The sequence below is a fragment of the Ochotona princeps genome, chromosome 5 (assembly GCF_030435755.1).
Source record: "Ochotona princeps isolate mOchPri1 chromosome 5, mOchPri1.hap1, whole genome shotgun sequence".
NCBI classification, from domain to species: Eukaryota; Metazoa; Chordata; class Mammalia; order Lagomorpha; family Ochotonidae; genus Ochotona; species Ochotona princeps.
In genome coordinates this window covers 38,422,589-38,439,771 of record NC_080836.1, presented here as the reverse complement: position 1 = coordinate 38,439,771, position 17,183 = coordinate 38,422,589, and the positions used below count along the sequence as shown (strand labels likewise).

The 17,183-nt window shown below is 40.1% G+C and overlaps 1 protein-coding gene across 6 annotated transcripts in view; it reads right to left on the bottom strand.

Moving 5' to 3' along the window:
* The window catches only part of GPD2 (glycerol-3-phosphate dehydrogenase 2), a 162,525-nt gene that overhangs the window by 91,547 nt on the left and 53,795 nt on the right, over window positions 1-17,183 (bottom strand). For all 6 annotated transcript variants that reach the window (XM_058664494.1, XM_058664491.1, XM_058664493.1 and 3 more), the window contains exons 3-4: window positions 14,503-14,674; window positions 1,059-1,183 (exon numbers count right to left, since the gene is read on the bottom strand). In XM_058664494.1, the coding sequence (XP_058520477.1) occupies window positions 1,059-1,183; window positions 14,503-14,674 (297 nt within the window). The remainder of the gene's footprint in view (window positions 1-1,058; window positions 1,184-14,502; window positions 14,675-17,183) is intronic.

Below are 17,183 nucleotides of genomic sequence, written 5' to 3'. Positions count from 1 at the left end.
CAAGATTATTATAATCATTTATCTTGCATTCTCTGCATTGTCTTCCTTTCTCCGTTCTCCATAATATTTTCTCTGTGTAAGAGATAACAGATTGTTCAAATCCATACTAAAAGTTTGCATCTTGCCTTCAATAAACCAAGTGAAGATAATGCTGAGCCGTTGCATGGCATTTTACTAATGACAAAAAAAGCTTTTGTCTTAACCCCTGTCGTCCTCATTGTGCCTGTCTTAAGAGCCAGTGTTCCTAGTATAATGCTAATTTTACAAATGAGAAAACTAAGGCTGGTAGATGTTGAATAAATAAGTCAAAAGAGCCATCACAAATTAGCTGGTTCTAAACCCTAGACTATTTTCTTTGCATCCATCAAGATGCTGAAAAAGAGTTGTTAGAAAAGGAGACACATTCAAAACTGACTTGTCAAGGGAAGAAAGGGAGACAGATTCAAAACTTGACAGTGTCAAGTCAGTGTTGCTCTATTTCTCATGTACCAAAAGCAGATAGAGAGTGCAGCTGATTTTTTTTTTTTGCCCCTCTGGGAAATGTCATCTTCCACACTGCCTTGGCGGTTTTCAAATGGTGGCAGACTGGACACAATAAAGTGTGACATAAGAAAAGCATGACTCAGATCATCTTTTTCTTGGGAATATGTCAGTGACAGTGTGAGCAAATGATTGCAGTTGCTGTTAAGAAGATACATTTGGCACATGCCCTGAATTACAACACAGCTTTCCTGAAACTGCTTGGGAAGTAGCAATTTGGTGACCATTGGCAAAAACCCAATCACAATTCTTAAAAGGCAGCATGTCCAAAAGCGGTTTTGTAAATCTGCCACTTTGACATGCACATATAGAAAAAGCCCCTGATTAGCCATTAACGTAATGCTACAGACAAGAACTGACACACCTCTCCTGGAAGATACTCCAGCAGAATACGTTAAGTAGGTATTCTCAACAAGAAGAAATGTTAAAAGCTATTTAAAAAAAAAAAAAGAGCCTGCTTTAATTGGGTAGAAAAGCACAGTCACAATTTTTGTTTAACAACCAGCATACACAATTACCTGCTCAATATCCAACTTCATGATGGCCTTCTGAAGATATCTCACACCACCATGGATCAATTTAGTGCTTCTGCTGCTGGTCCCTGATGAGAAATCATCTCTTTCAACAAGGGCTGTTTTTAGTCCTGTGTAACCAGAAAACCAAATTAACTTCTTAAATTACACAATTTGTATGTAATTCATTAAAGGCACTTCTCTAGGGTAGAGACAATCACAAGAAAAATTACTCTGAACATGGATAAATTTGTATTCAAAGTGCAGTACACTGTCTATATTATAATGAAGAGATTTTAGGCTCTTCCTGAGGGAAAAGTCAACCCAGAACGGGGAGCATATTAAACGGCGAGTGAATCACAGAGAGGTGATATCACAGGACAGCTCTGTGGCGGCAGCATGCACTGGTGCACACAGAGGGCCACAGGAGGGCTAGGCACCCAGCTTCCCTTTCAAGCTGGCTGAGTGCAGTCACAAAGACTCTGGAACGGAAGCTCATCCTCACCGCAAGAATCCCCATATTTTGCAGTCCCTCCTCTCTGATCTACCCTCTGGCAGCACCTGTAGATCTAGACCAGACCTCCTCCTCTGTGCTGACCTATGTAGAAGGGTGCGTGTTGAGTGGTGGTATCATGTGTGTAAAACAGGAGAAGATATCCAAGATGGCAAAACAGGGGATCAAAGAAAATAACCTCTGGTGTTGACGTATTTAGAGGGGAATTTAAAATATCTGAACATAACAATATTTTAGATTTACAAACAAATACATACCAGTACAAATGGACACAGCAATGAGTATCCAACAGTGACACAAACAAGATACTCTTGATGAGGGGAAGCTGCAGGGGTAGTAACAACCAGCCGGTGGAGCACAGAGGACCTGAGAAATCATTTAGTCTGGCTCCAGCAAGGCAGCCATAGGAAGGAATTCCAAATTCAACAACACTACAGCACACTAATTCATTTTTGTTCTTTTTTTAAAAATAATCTTATATAGCTAATTAGGGTACAAAGGGTCAAGGGCTACAGGAAAGTGGATAAGACTCTTATTTCCATCATATTTTTTATCATATTATATCATTTTTTTCCTGTATCTGGGGTCAGGGGAGAAATGAAGGGAGATGTCCCACCCAGGCTCCCACCCATCCCAGGTCCCCGATGTGAAGAATGCTCCGAGGGTCCTGCTCAAGCAGTTTTGATAGTTCAACAGTTCTGAATTGCTGCCAATCTCGCCATTCCAATCACGATAAAGTCTTTTCAGAATCCACTGGTTGACATAATCTCTTCATGGTTGGGGTTCTGAGATCAGCAGTTTAGTTGGATGGATCTCCAGAGAAACTTCGTCTGAGGGGATCCCAGACCTGATTCTTATGTGTGCTTGCAAATACAGGGTCCGGAACAGTCCATCGCCCCAATCAGCTTATGCACATGCTGGTCGATGCAATTGCTGGGTCGGTTCTGTTTCCAGCTCTGTCTTCCAGGCGAACCAATGGGTGTTACAATCCAGCCCAATCCTGGCCACTTCATACTCAACCCTCATGTAAACCAGTGGGAGCTGCAGCCTAGTTAGGGCAACTCCCCATAACCCACGCCAGGCCTGCCCTCTACCCTGGTTCCCATGCTTGCCAGTATGTACCACAGACTTGTTTAGTCTGTCCCACAACCCATTTAGCTCTCATACATGTCAATGGGCATTGAAGCCTAGTTCAACCCAATCAACCCTACTCTCCAGCCTTCACATAACTGGCGGGTGCCTTTCATTCTAGCCACCCCAGGCCCTGTCCTGACTTTCATGCTCTCCAGTGGGAGTGGTAACCCAAGAGAGAGGTGCCCACTAGACCACTCCCATTCCTGGATTATGCACTCTCCAGGTGGTTCTGGAGTTTAACTTGACAGATTCAGTCCCCAGTGCCAGCCTCTGCCAGTTGATACTGCGGCAAAGCCCAACCAACTCTCACCTACTCTAACTTTTGCTTGCACCAGTCGGAACAGTCAGCCCAACCTGGCTTTTCCCTGATCCAGTTCACATGAGGCCCACAGGTGTTGTAGCCCTGCCTGGTCTGGTCTGCCCCCATCCCAACTCATGCTCTCAAGTGGGAAGCACACTAATTCTTAATTCAATGATTCTGTATGACCATGAATGATGGAATAAATATCCGAATGGCCCCTAGCAGAATAAGGACTCCCCAGCCCTGAGTTGGCAGAGGCCACTTCCCAAAGTCAACCCTGTCCCTTCACTTGAGGATTGCTCTAAGTCTCTTAGGCATAAAACTAGCTTTGCTTTATTTGTTTCCCTGCAGAGACACCCTGCCTCTTCAGATCAGGATGACCAGCAGTACCAAGACCTACCTGAAAGCCAAAACCTCCAAAGACCCAAAGTTTGCACCTACACCAAGCCAGGACAAATTTCCATGGGGCGCCATGCTCTTGGGGTATGAGAGAATGTCGTAGGATGCAATTACAGTTAAGAATATGCAAAGGGGGCAGCCTGTGCTCACAAATCTCCTATTGGAAAACCGGGGCATAGATTCCATTCAGGTCATTCATTGTATTTAATACCAAAGGGTAGTTTTTATAACTTTTAACAGTTTAAATATCGTACCCAAATGTCATCATAAAAGCAGGGCAATTCCCTTACCACAAAAGGACAAAACAGTAACTAGGGAGAGAAGAGTAGAGAATTTTGATTTCAGGTCAACTATTGCTAATGACTTATCTTACAAGCACAATAGCACATAAATTATAGGTATCAGAGTCCCAGGTCACTGTTTCTAAGCATATATGCCAGAAAAAGAGATGTACAATACTTAAATATTAAAATCCTTCAGCCTAAGGAACTGTATCATGAAAAAATATTTTAATATAATAAAATACATATAATAACAATAGCGTATAGTAAAAACAATAAAATAAAATAAAACAAAATAAAAAAAGAACAATATATCAAGATAGAGCATATTGCTATTTTTATTTTTTTAGAAATTTGTGTGACCATCAGAGATAGACAAGGAGTTCTCACTTGCTGGTTCTTTCCTCAAGTATTGGCAATGGTCAAAACTGGGCCAGTTTCCAGACGCATGTGCGGATGGCAGAACACCAATCTATAAAGTCATTAGTGCTCTGTCCCAGGGCTTGGCAGGAAGGCAGAGTCGGGAAACGAGAGCTGGGACTAGAATGCATGCATCTGGATGTGGGACACAGGTGTCTTAACTGCTAGGTTAAACATCTGCTCCTGGTACCAATTTTTAAAAGAGCGTTATGAGCACAAAAGTGGATTTAGGAATAAATTAGTTGTGGATCAGGCTGTGAAGTATGGGATACTTCACTGACCTTATTATCTGCTTCACAGAAGATATTTCAAGAAGTTGTTGGAAAACTCAATTGAAAGATGTTTATTTTGAAGCAAAAAAAGATTCTAAAATTCCTGCAGACTCTCTTGAATGATGCATTTTCTATGAACTTTTTTTTTAAAGATTTACTTATTTTTATTGCAAAGTCAGACATACAGACAGGAAGAGGAACAGAGAGGAAGATCTTCCATCCAAAGATTCACTCCCGAAGTGACCACAATTGCCCGGGCTGAGCCGACCTGAAGCCAGGAGCCAGGAACCTCCTCCAGGTCTCCCACATGGGTGCAGAGTCCCAAGGCTTTGGGCCGTCCTTGACTGGTTTCCCAGGCCACAAGCAGGGAGCTGCATGGGAAGTAGGGCTGCTAGGATAAGAACCGGCGCCCATATGAGATCCCTGCACATTCAAGGTGAGGACTTTAGCCACTAGGCACTGCACCAGGTCCTTCTATGAACTTTTTAAAGACCCCCAATATGCATGGATTATCAAAAATGTTTTGCAACAAAACAAGCTTATTTTTTTAAGATTTATTTATTTTTATTGGAAAGGCAAATTTACAGAGAGAAGGAGAGACAGAGAGGAAGATTTTCAGTCTGATGATTCATTCCCCAAGTGGCCTCAACAGCTGGAGCTGCGCCGATCTGTAGCCAGGAGCCAGGAACCAGGAACTTCTTCTGGGTTTCCCACATGGGTGCAGGGTCCCAAGGCTTTGCGCCATCCTCAACTGCTTTTCCAGGCCACAAGCAGGGAGCTGAATGGGAAGCAGGACTGCTGGGATTAGAACTGGTGCCCATATGAGATCCCAGAGCATTCAATGCAAGGACTTTAGCCACTAGGCTACCATGCTGGACTCCAAGCTTACTTATTAATTCTTTCCATTAATGGTTTGAGGTATTTTTGTAACCCTTAGTTCAAAAGTAGGCAACTAAACAAAGCACAGCAGTTTTACAAGGGTGCCATTTGAAAATCTGGAAGATTCTTACCTTCCTTCAGGTTAGCATAAACCCAAAATTTCTGGTATATAATCAAGACTGCATTTGCAAGCAAGTTTAAAAATGTACTGTCTCAGTAAGCTACATCACCTTTTCTTAGCCTGTCCAACACAGACAATTCCCCTTCCAGCACAAAAATAGACCTTTTTTTCTTCAAGTTGAAGATCAAATGAGGGAGTTGACTTTCAAATAGCATTTAAAGGAGACAGATTACTTAAAATACAAGGATGTCTCTTTTTAAACCCTGGCACCTCAGTCATGCTGTGAAGATGTCCATGCCATGAGAGGCAGGGGAACTGGACAGAGGCCCAGCAGCCTCCCATCCACCCGGCAGCTTCCTCACCTGGACCTACCAAAGGTATGTAGACAGTAGGGTTAAAGAATGCCCCAACTGCCCCCAGAAATCCTTACTTCCTGGTTGGTAGTTCCCTGTCCAAGAGAGCAGGCTGGACCTTTCTTCTAATGAGCAACGGATGTTCTAACCACTCCTGTGATTTAGGCTAAGGAGCGCTGGGAAATGCCCTCAGTCTTGCCCTCTCACCTGCTTGAGAGAAGCAAACTGCTGTCTCACTGTGAGTTCAGGAAGCAGGTAAAGTCCCCATGCAAAAGGTGGTGAGCAACTGAGGCTTCCGTCTCATCAGCGGGAAGTGAATCCTGCTCAAGGACCACGGGAGAAAGCAGAAAAGCACCTTGGCCTTTAAGATTCCGTGAGCCACTGGATGTAGCAAAGGTTCCCCCAGATTCCATACCCACAGAAATAGACGAACACTGCTACTGTTTTAACCACCATATTTTCAGGGCTATTGATTGGATACAATCTCCTATGTGAAGAATGATTGCAATCAAGGTTGGAGGTTTTAGTTGTACCTGGGGATGTGATCTCTGGGAAAAGCTGACTCTACAGAGAAATACATGTGCCGGGAGGACTGCACTGGAGAAGGGGTGTTATCACTGACCAAGACCAGCTTGAGAAAGGTAAAAACATGAAAACAAATGCTTGAAACGGCCCAATTCATTCAGGGGCTGCTTGGGTTCAGAGGCTGAAGCGCAGACGAGGTACAAGAAATGATGTGAAGCAGACGCGGAGTTAGAACTGAGCACAGCAGAATCACAGAGAGGGTTCTCATCCCCACTGGGGCATTTAGCTCCTGTTCTGTGGACCCTTGTATAAGTATCTGGACAAACGACTGTGCACATGGTCATGGGTTCTAGATCAGTCTGGGAAACAAATACCTCATCAGAAAGAAAAAGATCTGACATCAGCAACACCCAGCTGGGTCATGGCGGCTGTACGCACGGCATCCATTCCAAAGTATCCGGCTGTATGACTGATTTTTTTTTTTTTTTTTTTGGTCATTCTGAGAAACAAAATGTTTTTTTTTATTTTCCCAAAACTCTTCAGATATTGTTTTCAGAAACACTTATTATGCTGTCATGGAAGTCATGAAAATATTTTAAACTGAGGTATCTAATGAATGGGGGTGGGCAGCTTGATTGGGCGGTGAGGAATCCCAAGTCACAGGCAGAACACAGTGCTGGGAGAGGCGTGAGCAGCACTGTGAGGACAAGGTCGTCTGCGCGGGGAATTTTATGGATTGTGCGGTCAGAGTGACTCTTTTTTTCTTTCCCAAAGAGATGCAGTGAGAAAGCAGGAACTACCCTAGGAACTGGCAAGCCAGCTGAGCAGGAAACTTCAGGCCATTTGAGAGCTAACGCTTTAAAACGAGGTTTTCGGATCTTAGATATTGTAAAAGTTTACACACGCACTGAGGAACTCCAGTGACTCCAGCACAGTTTAGAGGTGCTTCTCCAGCCACGGAGGCTGCCTCTCCGCGCTCACTACTTCCAGGGTCAAATCACCAAGCCACACTGCAGAAGTCCCAGAGGCACGAGACTGCTCCCTACGGAGCAAAAGCATCAAAATGCCCTGTCAAAACTTATAGCTACATGGAATGAATTAATGCCCCATGTAACCTACAGTTGCTTCTAAAAGTTTTTTTGAAGCCCAACAGAATCGTCTAAATAAAATACTTCAAAATGTTATCAACTACTACAAGCAAAACATTCTAAATTTCATATTTAACAAAAAGCATGGGAATATAAAAGCAAGACATTATAAGAAGTTGTAAATACTTCTCACAACTTTCTTTATAAACTGATGAACCTACTGCAAGGACACCAGAGAAGTCTGGAAGAGATTTTGGCTGGTACTGTAATCTGCCTTACACTGTCTCTCTTTAAAACCCCCCACATTTTTTCTCTCTTCTTAGCACTTACTGACCTGTAAGTGAGCTGTTTGGGGTACCTTAATATCAGCTTAGGAAGTCAGAAGAGGGGCTATTTTTTCTTGCCAGTGCAAATGAACAGTATCATTGAGTAATACGCAGTGCTGACCTCTTCATCTTCTTGAGTGAAATAACCAAGTTTGAAGGACAACAAAAATAACATGCCCCAGATTCAAGCAAACATTTGTTGGCAGGCACTGGAGGAGTCCAGGAGATCTTCTAAGGAGAAAGAATCACCTGTGCAGATTTTAGGAGGTGAAAGGCTGGTCTTGTGCATTCAAGCTAATTCACTACTCTGAGAAACTAGCTTTTGCTTTTGTTTTCCTTTCCTAGTCTATAGTTATCAATTCATGGAAAGCAATAAGCTCTACCACTACTAAGGTGAACCACTATATTTGGAAGTGGTATTACCTTTTTTTATTGTTAATTACATTTAGTAGGCCATCTTAAGAACTTCCCCCAAATAATAGAATATTAAATTACTTGGAAACCTAGTATAAAATTAGTTACAGTAAAAGAGATAACTTGAGTTCACTGACGCATGCTCACCCACAATCTCTTAGCAAGTTAAATTGTATCTTCTATGTGGCGCAAGGTGTATTAACTAAACTCAGCTCTTCACAGCTTTCCCTTTCCTGATCTGTGGGAGAAAGTCAAGCTACATCCAACAAAACCAATTCCTGGATCAAGACATTTGGATGAATATAGGGGGATAATTACAATCTAGGGGAGAAATGGTACGACATTTAATTTTCACAACATGAAATAGAACAGAAGTATATCTTAATACCTTTTACTGATTATCTTATTATGCATGAAAACATGCCCCATATAATAAATGCACAGAAGCAAAGAGAACAAAATAAAACTCTCCTGTAATTACACCACTCAAAGATAACCACAGTTGACATTTGGGTGTTTAAATGTTCACATTTTCTATGCATGTATATATTCACAAATGTACACTTTTATAAAAATAGGATCATATGGTACTTTTAATTTTTTTCATTTAGCACTATTTATTGTAAACATTTCTCCACATCAATAAATAAATGTGTAGATACTATGACATTAAATATTTACAATGATTGATTTACTCCTTATTTTTAACATTTGGATTATTTCCTTTTTTCACTATTACAGACAGCATCACAAGATTATATTTGCATTTCAACTGCCTGTACATTAATTATTTCATTAGAACAAATTTTCAGAAATGCCATTATTAAGATATTTTTAAATAGAAGAGAATAATTGCTTCAAAATAACTATCAGAGATACCAAGATATAATACACAAATCACAAAACCCAACACACTTCGTACAAAACACATAGGTACCAAAATCACATATTTCATAAAGGAAAATGGGATTGTTTAAGGAAAGGTGAGACAATCTGTCTTAGACGAGCTCTGGATTCATACTTTAGATTTCAGACAGCTGTGGCCGTTATCAAGAAAAGGGACTAATGTAAAGGCTGAATATCTTCTATTAAGGATCAATTTCTACTCAAAAATAATAACAGCCAGGTAAAATACAATAAAAAAAACAACCCTGACTTGCTGGTCTTCATTATCAGGACTATGCTGTGCACTGGTATGCTGGCCACTTAATGTTCATTTATAGGTTTATATTAGGAAACAAAATCAAAGATGTGTTACTAAAATGTATCATTTTCATTCTTAGTGTATATTAAGTACCTTATGCTTATGGGGTCACAAAACTGCATTAAGCTGTAGTATTGCAATAATAGAAATTTCTGAAATAACATAGTGGTTATTGCTGCTTTTACCTTTTTATTGCAAGCAGAAGTTAATATTCAAAAGGAAGGAAACTATCCAAACAACACAGGAGGATGGCAAAGGAAGCTCAGGAGGACACAGCCCCGACTTCCCCGCTGCAACCTGTCCCACCAAGCTTCTGTGCTTACCAAAGTAAACCACTGTGCATCCTTCTCCTCTAAAACCAAGTAAACTTAATATCCTTCCCAGCTAGCTTTTTCAACTTACAACTTACCTTAGCTATTTTCTTCGTGGATACCTACACATTTGGGTCTTTGCAATAAATTTCTATAACTTATTAAGCAGACCACTGTGTTTGCCATTGTAAACACGGCTATTAATAACATTCTAATCAGTACGGTACTGTGAGCTCAGCTTTAAACTCCTCCTTCTCCCAAAGCACGGAGGAAAATTTTTAAAGAACACGGTTGATCCAAAGCAAAAAATGTAGCACCAAAAATGTAGCAGAAATTTTGAGGTTTTAGGTTTAAAACTTCTGTCTTGCTGGGCTCAGAGTCTAGAAACAGGCAAGACAGACCCGAAGGATAAGGGGGATACAGTGAGGGGGAATGTAAGTAAGAAAGACAAGTGTCTATTGAAGCTCCTCCTCTTAGACAAGGTTAACAAGCTTCTTTTCACACTGTCAAGAACCGAGAAGTATCGTCCAGGAAATGAGGCCTGAACACCAGCCTGGGCACCTTCCAGCCTGACAACTGCAATGCATGGACCCCAAAATCAACACACAGCAAATACTCAGTTCATTTTTTTTTCTTTCTTTTTTTTTAATGCTTGATGAGCACTGAGGCTGGCTTAAACTGTGTCTGGAAGTTAAGAGTATAGGAACAGAATTTGATACAAAACTGATGGGTTATAAAGGACAGAAAGAAAAGAATTAAAATACAATTAAAATAATTATAAATATAAATCCATGCATGAGAAGATACAGAGATGGACACTCGGAGCAGCAGCAAAGATGTTGCCTTGGATGCCTGCACGCCATACCGGAGTGCCTGGTTTGAGTCCTGTCTCTACTACTGATCCTGGCTTCCCGTTACTGCACTTCTGAGAGGCAAAAGTAGATGCGTCCCTGATTTTCTTTATTTCCAGCAAGAGGAAGTATTATCTGGGATTGGAACTGAAGTCTCAGAGGTTATGGCTTATAAATCCGATTATAAGCCAAAACAATGTTCTAGGTGATGCCAGACACATACAGGCAAAGCCATGTAAAAGACTAAAGGAAACAGCTTGGAGAGCCCTAAAGAGATGAATACATTTATCAAATTCTTCATATGGAGGATTTCTTTGGCTACAGAGTCCCCGCATGTGTGCTTGAAAAAACGACACAGAGGTGTGAAACAGTGAGGCAGTCTATTGATCCTGAAATACCTGCAGCGTCCTCTGGTTTCTTTTCAGACCATACAAATCTTTTGCCTTTTACTGAATACCTGCAGGAGAGCGTAAGGAGAATTATGCATATTACATCTATAAAATAATATTCCCAGGCCCGGCGCAGTAGTCTAGTGGCTGAAGTTCTTGCCTTACAAGCACCGAGATTCCATACAGGCACAGGTTCTAATCCCAGAGGCCTCACTTCCCTTCCAGCTCACAGCTTGGCGCCAGGGAAAGCAATCGAGGATGGCCCAAAGCGTTGGTTCCCTGCACCTGCATGGAAGATCCGGAAGAGGATCCGGGCTCCTGGCTTCGGATCAGTGCAGCTCCAGCCATGGTGGCCATTTGGGGAATGAATCAGCAGATGGAAGATCGTCCTCTCTGTCTCTCCTGCTTTCTGTATATCTGACTTTCTAATAAATAATAAATAATAATAATAATCCTGAAATAAACCAATGAAAATTGATTCCTGAGAAAACATGGATGATGAGAACGCAAACAAATGTTCTTTACAAAGATTCCACGATTTTTTCTCTTCCCTCTACAGTCTTTGTTTATCCATTACCAAAATTTCATTTGGACATACTATTTTATCAAAAAGCTTGTGCAGACATTTTTACAAAAGCGCTTTACCATCTAGTGGTTCCCCAAAACTTTGATGTCCTGAAAAAAAATCTAATTATTGCTGGTAACTTTAAAAGATCACAGTAATTTATTTTTGTCAAATGTGACTTAAGATTAATGGATACAATCAGGAATAATTTGGTAAAAACATATCAAATGCAGAGAAAGCAAAATTTGTTGTTAAGTGAAGCATCAAATATAATAAAAGAGCAAATTCCATGAATGAACAGCAACAATGCACAGTTCATTAACCAAATGCCCATGATTATTTCACACTTGAGAAGGCCACTGATATGACCAGAAATTGTAGTAAAAGGATAACTAGAGATTACCTTGAGCATCTCTTTATACATTTTAATTATAAATACCACCCCCGGAGGACTATCAGTATAAGGAAGGAAAATAATGTGAGGTTAGTTAACCCTTTTTAAAAATCCATAATTCTATATACATATGACTACACATTCAATTCTTTTAAAATAGCAATCAATATGCCAAAAGATATTATAAGTACAAAATTTTCTTATCTGTTGCTATAAAATTACAATTGTGCTCAATATTCAGACTCTGACAACTCTTAACTCCTCAAAACCATCAACATTTGGCGTCACTATCAACATCTACAAACACCTGCTAATGTACTAGCGAATGTTCTGGTCATTGCCAGATGTCCTTTACTGTCCAAAGAAGGTATTTTCTCGACAAATATTAATAAACTGTAAGATTCTGGACAGCAAGGTCACACCTTAATAGTCTGCATATTCTTAGAAACTGGCTCATGACTTGACTCAAAAATAGTAATTTATTACTTAGAGAGCTGTTTGTCTCTTTATTTGAAAGGCAGTGTTACAGGGAGAGAAGGAGAGACAGAGAAGGGACATCCATAAATGGCCACAATTGCCAGGACTAAGGCAGGCCAAAGCCAGGCACCACAAGCTTCATTCAGGTCTCCCACGTGGGTACAGGGGCTCAAGTACTTTGACCAAATCTGCTGTTATCCCAGGCACCTATGTGGGATGGTGGCATTGCAACCAGTAGTTTAACCTACTATATCACAATGCCAGCCCCCAACAGTAAAATTTTAGCATATAATAAAAAAAAATGAACTGGAAACAATCAAAGCAATCATTAATAAAAACACTCTTACATTGGATTTTTCCATTAAATACACTGAATGGAAATAAAGAGAATTTTGGCTTTACAAAGAGTGAATAATAAATACATATAAAAAGTGACTCTAGAGTCCGGCATGATGGCTGACTTAGCTAATCCTCTGTCTGCAAGGTGTCCTTTTGAGCTCACTTTCAACCCCAGCTCCAAAGCCTTGGGACCCAACACCCATGTGGGAGACCTGGAAGAGGCTCCTGGCTCTTGGCTTCAGAGCAGCTCAGCTCTGGCTGCTATGACCATGCACGGAGTGAGCCAGCAATGGAAGACCTTCTGTCTCCTCGCTTTGACTTTCCAACACAAATAAATAAACCTTTTATATTAAAAAGTTTAATTATAATACTGTCTTGCCTGTCGTTTTAAAAATATTTAAATATTGACAGTACACAAAAATGAGCACAATGAGAACTTTCAGATAAAGAACAAGCATCAAAACACCTAGTGAGTGCAGTGTTGTTGGGCTCATAATCCTTAAACTGTTATTCTTCAGCAAAGCATGGATCAAAAGTTGGAAGTTAGCTTGGTAACACAGTAGATGCCAGTATCTGTATTTTGAACTTAGCATTATGTAGAGTTGACAGAAAGACTTCTGCCGTGATGTTTGCATGGAACAACACCTAACTGCGGAACTTGTGAAATCATAGTAACCTAGGGCCTTTCTCAACTAGTGCATTATTTAAGAATGAATTCTCCAGGTATGTAAGACAACTCAAGTCCAGGGTGATTGTGGTAGTAATTTAACTGAACTGAGAATTAGTCCATGAAACAAATGATTATCATTGAGCATGAAATCATTAATTGTTGAACACTCTATGGAAACTAACATACTCCACAATCAAACTTCCTTACAGCTACTGTACAAGTTCAATTCAATATACCTGAAGACAGCACAAAAAGCATTATCACTCCAGGATAACTGGTTCTAAAGCTGTCTTACTTTCGTGTCAATAACAGCAGCTAGAACGCCAGCTGCGCTTCACTCAGCTTCTATTCTGTAAGAGAAACACTTCTTGATCAGGTCTATTTAGGTCTCTTCGTGATTAGCACATGTAACCCTCACAATGGTCATTCATTTAAAGAAGGTATTTCTTCCCTCCCTTGAAAGACACTGTAGAATCTAAGTAATTTGCCCCTACACACACGCATTCCTCCTTCCCCCACCCCTCACTGTACCTCATATCTGCATCAGATAAAAGAAATGTACCCAGATACCACTGACTTCAACACCAAAAATCCACAGGCAAAAGAAACAGATTGTTGCATTAATCACTGCCTATGTAAGGGAACAAAATCTCTATCTTTACTTGTCATGCTTCCCTTCTTAAGTTCCTTTGCTTTGTGCCTTTCCTAATGCTGCTCAAAGGAGGACTGCGACAGAAGCATGCAGACTGCCAGTAGCCATTCCCATCATTTATCCACACACACAAGGGTTTCCTAAAGTGTCCCACGCTTTACTGGAAGAGATGCCTATAAGAGCTACCTGGAAGAAAAACTGCTATTTGTATAGATTTTCTCATTTTCTGTTCTTGACTGTGATTTTAGCTGATACACAAACACTTTTTTATTTCATATAAATACATTTACTATGTATTAAGAAATGGAATATAACATCACAGCAATGAGTTTCTAGGAATATAAAGTCTCCTTTCTATATACATGCATGAAAGTGAAAACGATTTCTATTTAATTTAAAAATTCTGCAAGAGTTTTCACAAGTTTTTTAAAAGTTGCGAGGGAGATTGCAAAGGAGGAACCATCAGAAAGCACAGACCTGAGTCCTTGCCAGAGCCAAGAACAGACTGTGTGCTTTAGTGCAAGAGGACCAACACTCCGTGTGTGTCACATTCACCCGCAGCAGCACTCACCTCTGGTGACAGCATCAAGTGCGCAGCCGCTGCCCGTTGCTCCTCCTCCAATCACAAGGATATCAAATTCAGATGTGTTTTGCAGAGTCAGTAGCTGAGCTTCTCTCGATGGAGGCTCCCTGTTGACAGGTTCAGTCAAGCACTCGGCTGCTTCGACGTATGCAAGGTTCACCTGATGAAAAGGGGACTACTTTCAGTTGTTCATCTGTAATGCCAGTTTTCGAAAAACTTCAAAAACACAACTTGAGAAAAAAATTTGTAGTAGACCCCACAGCAGATGAGGTCATGAGAGTACCAGTGGGAAGAGGCGGGGTCAGGGGCGAGCCAGCAATGACCTTGGATGTACATTTTTTCATGAGTGGTAACTATTCAGCCAGAGAAAAACTAATTTCAAAGTCAACATCTTAATTTTTGTTGGCTTTTTTTTTTCACTTACAGCCAAGATCAATTATTGTCAGCATACCTTATATATGACTTACCTCATTCATGACAATTTATAAGGGAACATAAGGAATACTTTTACCCAACAGACACACTCAGATGACATTTAAAAGTACCGAAAAGAAGAGGTAAAAGTATTCTTATGTTTCTACAATTCATTAAAAAATCTTATGTTTCTCATTCCTAAATTTTGTACCCCCCCCAAAAAAAATCAGGAATTTGGAGTTTACTTAGTATACGATTCTACAAAGAGAATCTGTTTAACAAGAATAAATAACTAGTTTAATTCATCAGTTATATCCAATGGGAATATGTTAAGGACTTCCTCATTCAACATTTTAATATAATGTTCAAAACATTATATATTTATTATATACTACTTTATTTTAAACTTTAATAAAAATATAACCAAAGCTAAGCCTAGTCCCCCCAAAGGATAACCACCTTCACCATGTGCACTTATTTTGTAAGAATATAGCTCATTCTCCTAAACAAAAAAATATATATCCTTAAAGAAAAGTAGTTGCTGGAAATCAAAGTCAAAACCCCCCAAATACAGATACTTTTCCCCTAAACCAATAATGCATATTCTAATCAATCTATTATTATGCCATAAAGATATGCTTACTCTTTTTTTTTAATATGCTTTTTTAAATTTTTTTTAGATTTTTTTTTTTTTATTACAAAGTCAGATATACAGAGAGGAGGAGAGACAGAGAGGAAGTGGAGCTGCCGGGATTAGAACCGGCAACCATATGGAATCCTGGTACATTCAAGGCGAGGACCTTAGCAACTAGGCCACGCCACCAGGCCCAGATATGCTTACTCTTCAAGTCGCAGCATCAGTACCATCCATGGTGGCAGTGTCTTCCCATTCTGCTAGGAGGGCCACATATGAACCTCTGAACTACCGTGCTAAATTTTATTCAAGAGGTGGTCTGAGCTCTTACCACAAGACTTCCTTAATGTTCGAGTAATTTTTTACTTCATTTAAATCAAAGTAAACTAAACTGCCCCTTATGATTGAATTTAGTCAATATCAGACCAATTGGATTTTGATGAAAATAAATCTGAATGCCACCATGAAAATCACTGGTAAACTATAAAGTATTGCCAGAGTTGTTATTGTTATATAATTTGATTTTTTGGTAGCAAGTAATGAGGAGTTTTCCCAAGATACATGTCAAGTGTTACAAAACTGATTGCAAACTATAAAAGTTCCTGTTTGTCATAAAATTCCTCCTAATTATTGCCAACAACTATTTATGTTTATTTATGTAGGTTTAAGGCAACCACATAATCGTAACTACGATGTGCTATGGAGAACATAGCATCTTTCAGCCATGGTCTGCCTTCCATCACATAATAAAAACAAGAAGTAAACACACACACACACACACACACACACACACAGGTACTTCAAAAGTGTGAAGAAAACTGAATTAAAATATATGTATAAAATATATGTGTTTTTTTGGTACAGAAAAATTTTCAACCCCATACAGGTTTTTGCTCCTATACGTTTTCCATGAACTTTCTGAAGACCTCATGCATGCACAGATTTCAAAATAATTTTGCATCAAAATACATGTATCTTTTAATTTAATTTTCTGAGAACTTTTAAAATACATATGTAACAAGTATCCAGAAAGAACAAATGCCAAAATAGAGGAGGGAAAAAAGCCCGCCAGGCTCTGACCATTCAGATGGGGAGGGAGAGTCTTTCATTTAAGGGTTCCAATTGCGCCATGACAGATGGGTAGGACTTGGACACGAGAATGACAAGTGACTAAACTGCCAGAGCGTTTTCACACATCAGAAGAATTGCTGACATTTTCTGCTTGGTAAGTTTTCTAGAAATACTTGAAAAATAAGTTTAAAGACCATATTATGATACAGTTCATTAGAACTTGGTAATACTAAAATCTCTCTATTTTACTCTTTTGAAGATAAGGCTCAACTGTTTGAATTTATCCCTGGGCATCACTCATAGGTGTAGTGACACTGCTTCTCTGGTCTTCATTTCCTGCCTCACTCTTCTCACTAGCTGCCTCCGATCTAGTTTGTCTTAACCACACCTCCAAGGAAGACCTCGTAGGAGGCAAGCATTTGCCTAGTGGTTAAAGACACCCACATCTCACATTGGAGCGCCTGGGTTCGGTCCCCAGCACTGTACTGGACTCCAGCTTCCGGCTGGACTCTGGGAAACAGCAGTGATGGCCCAAGTAACTGGACTCCTG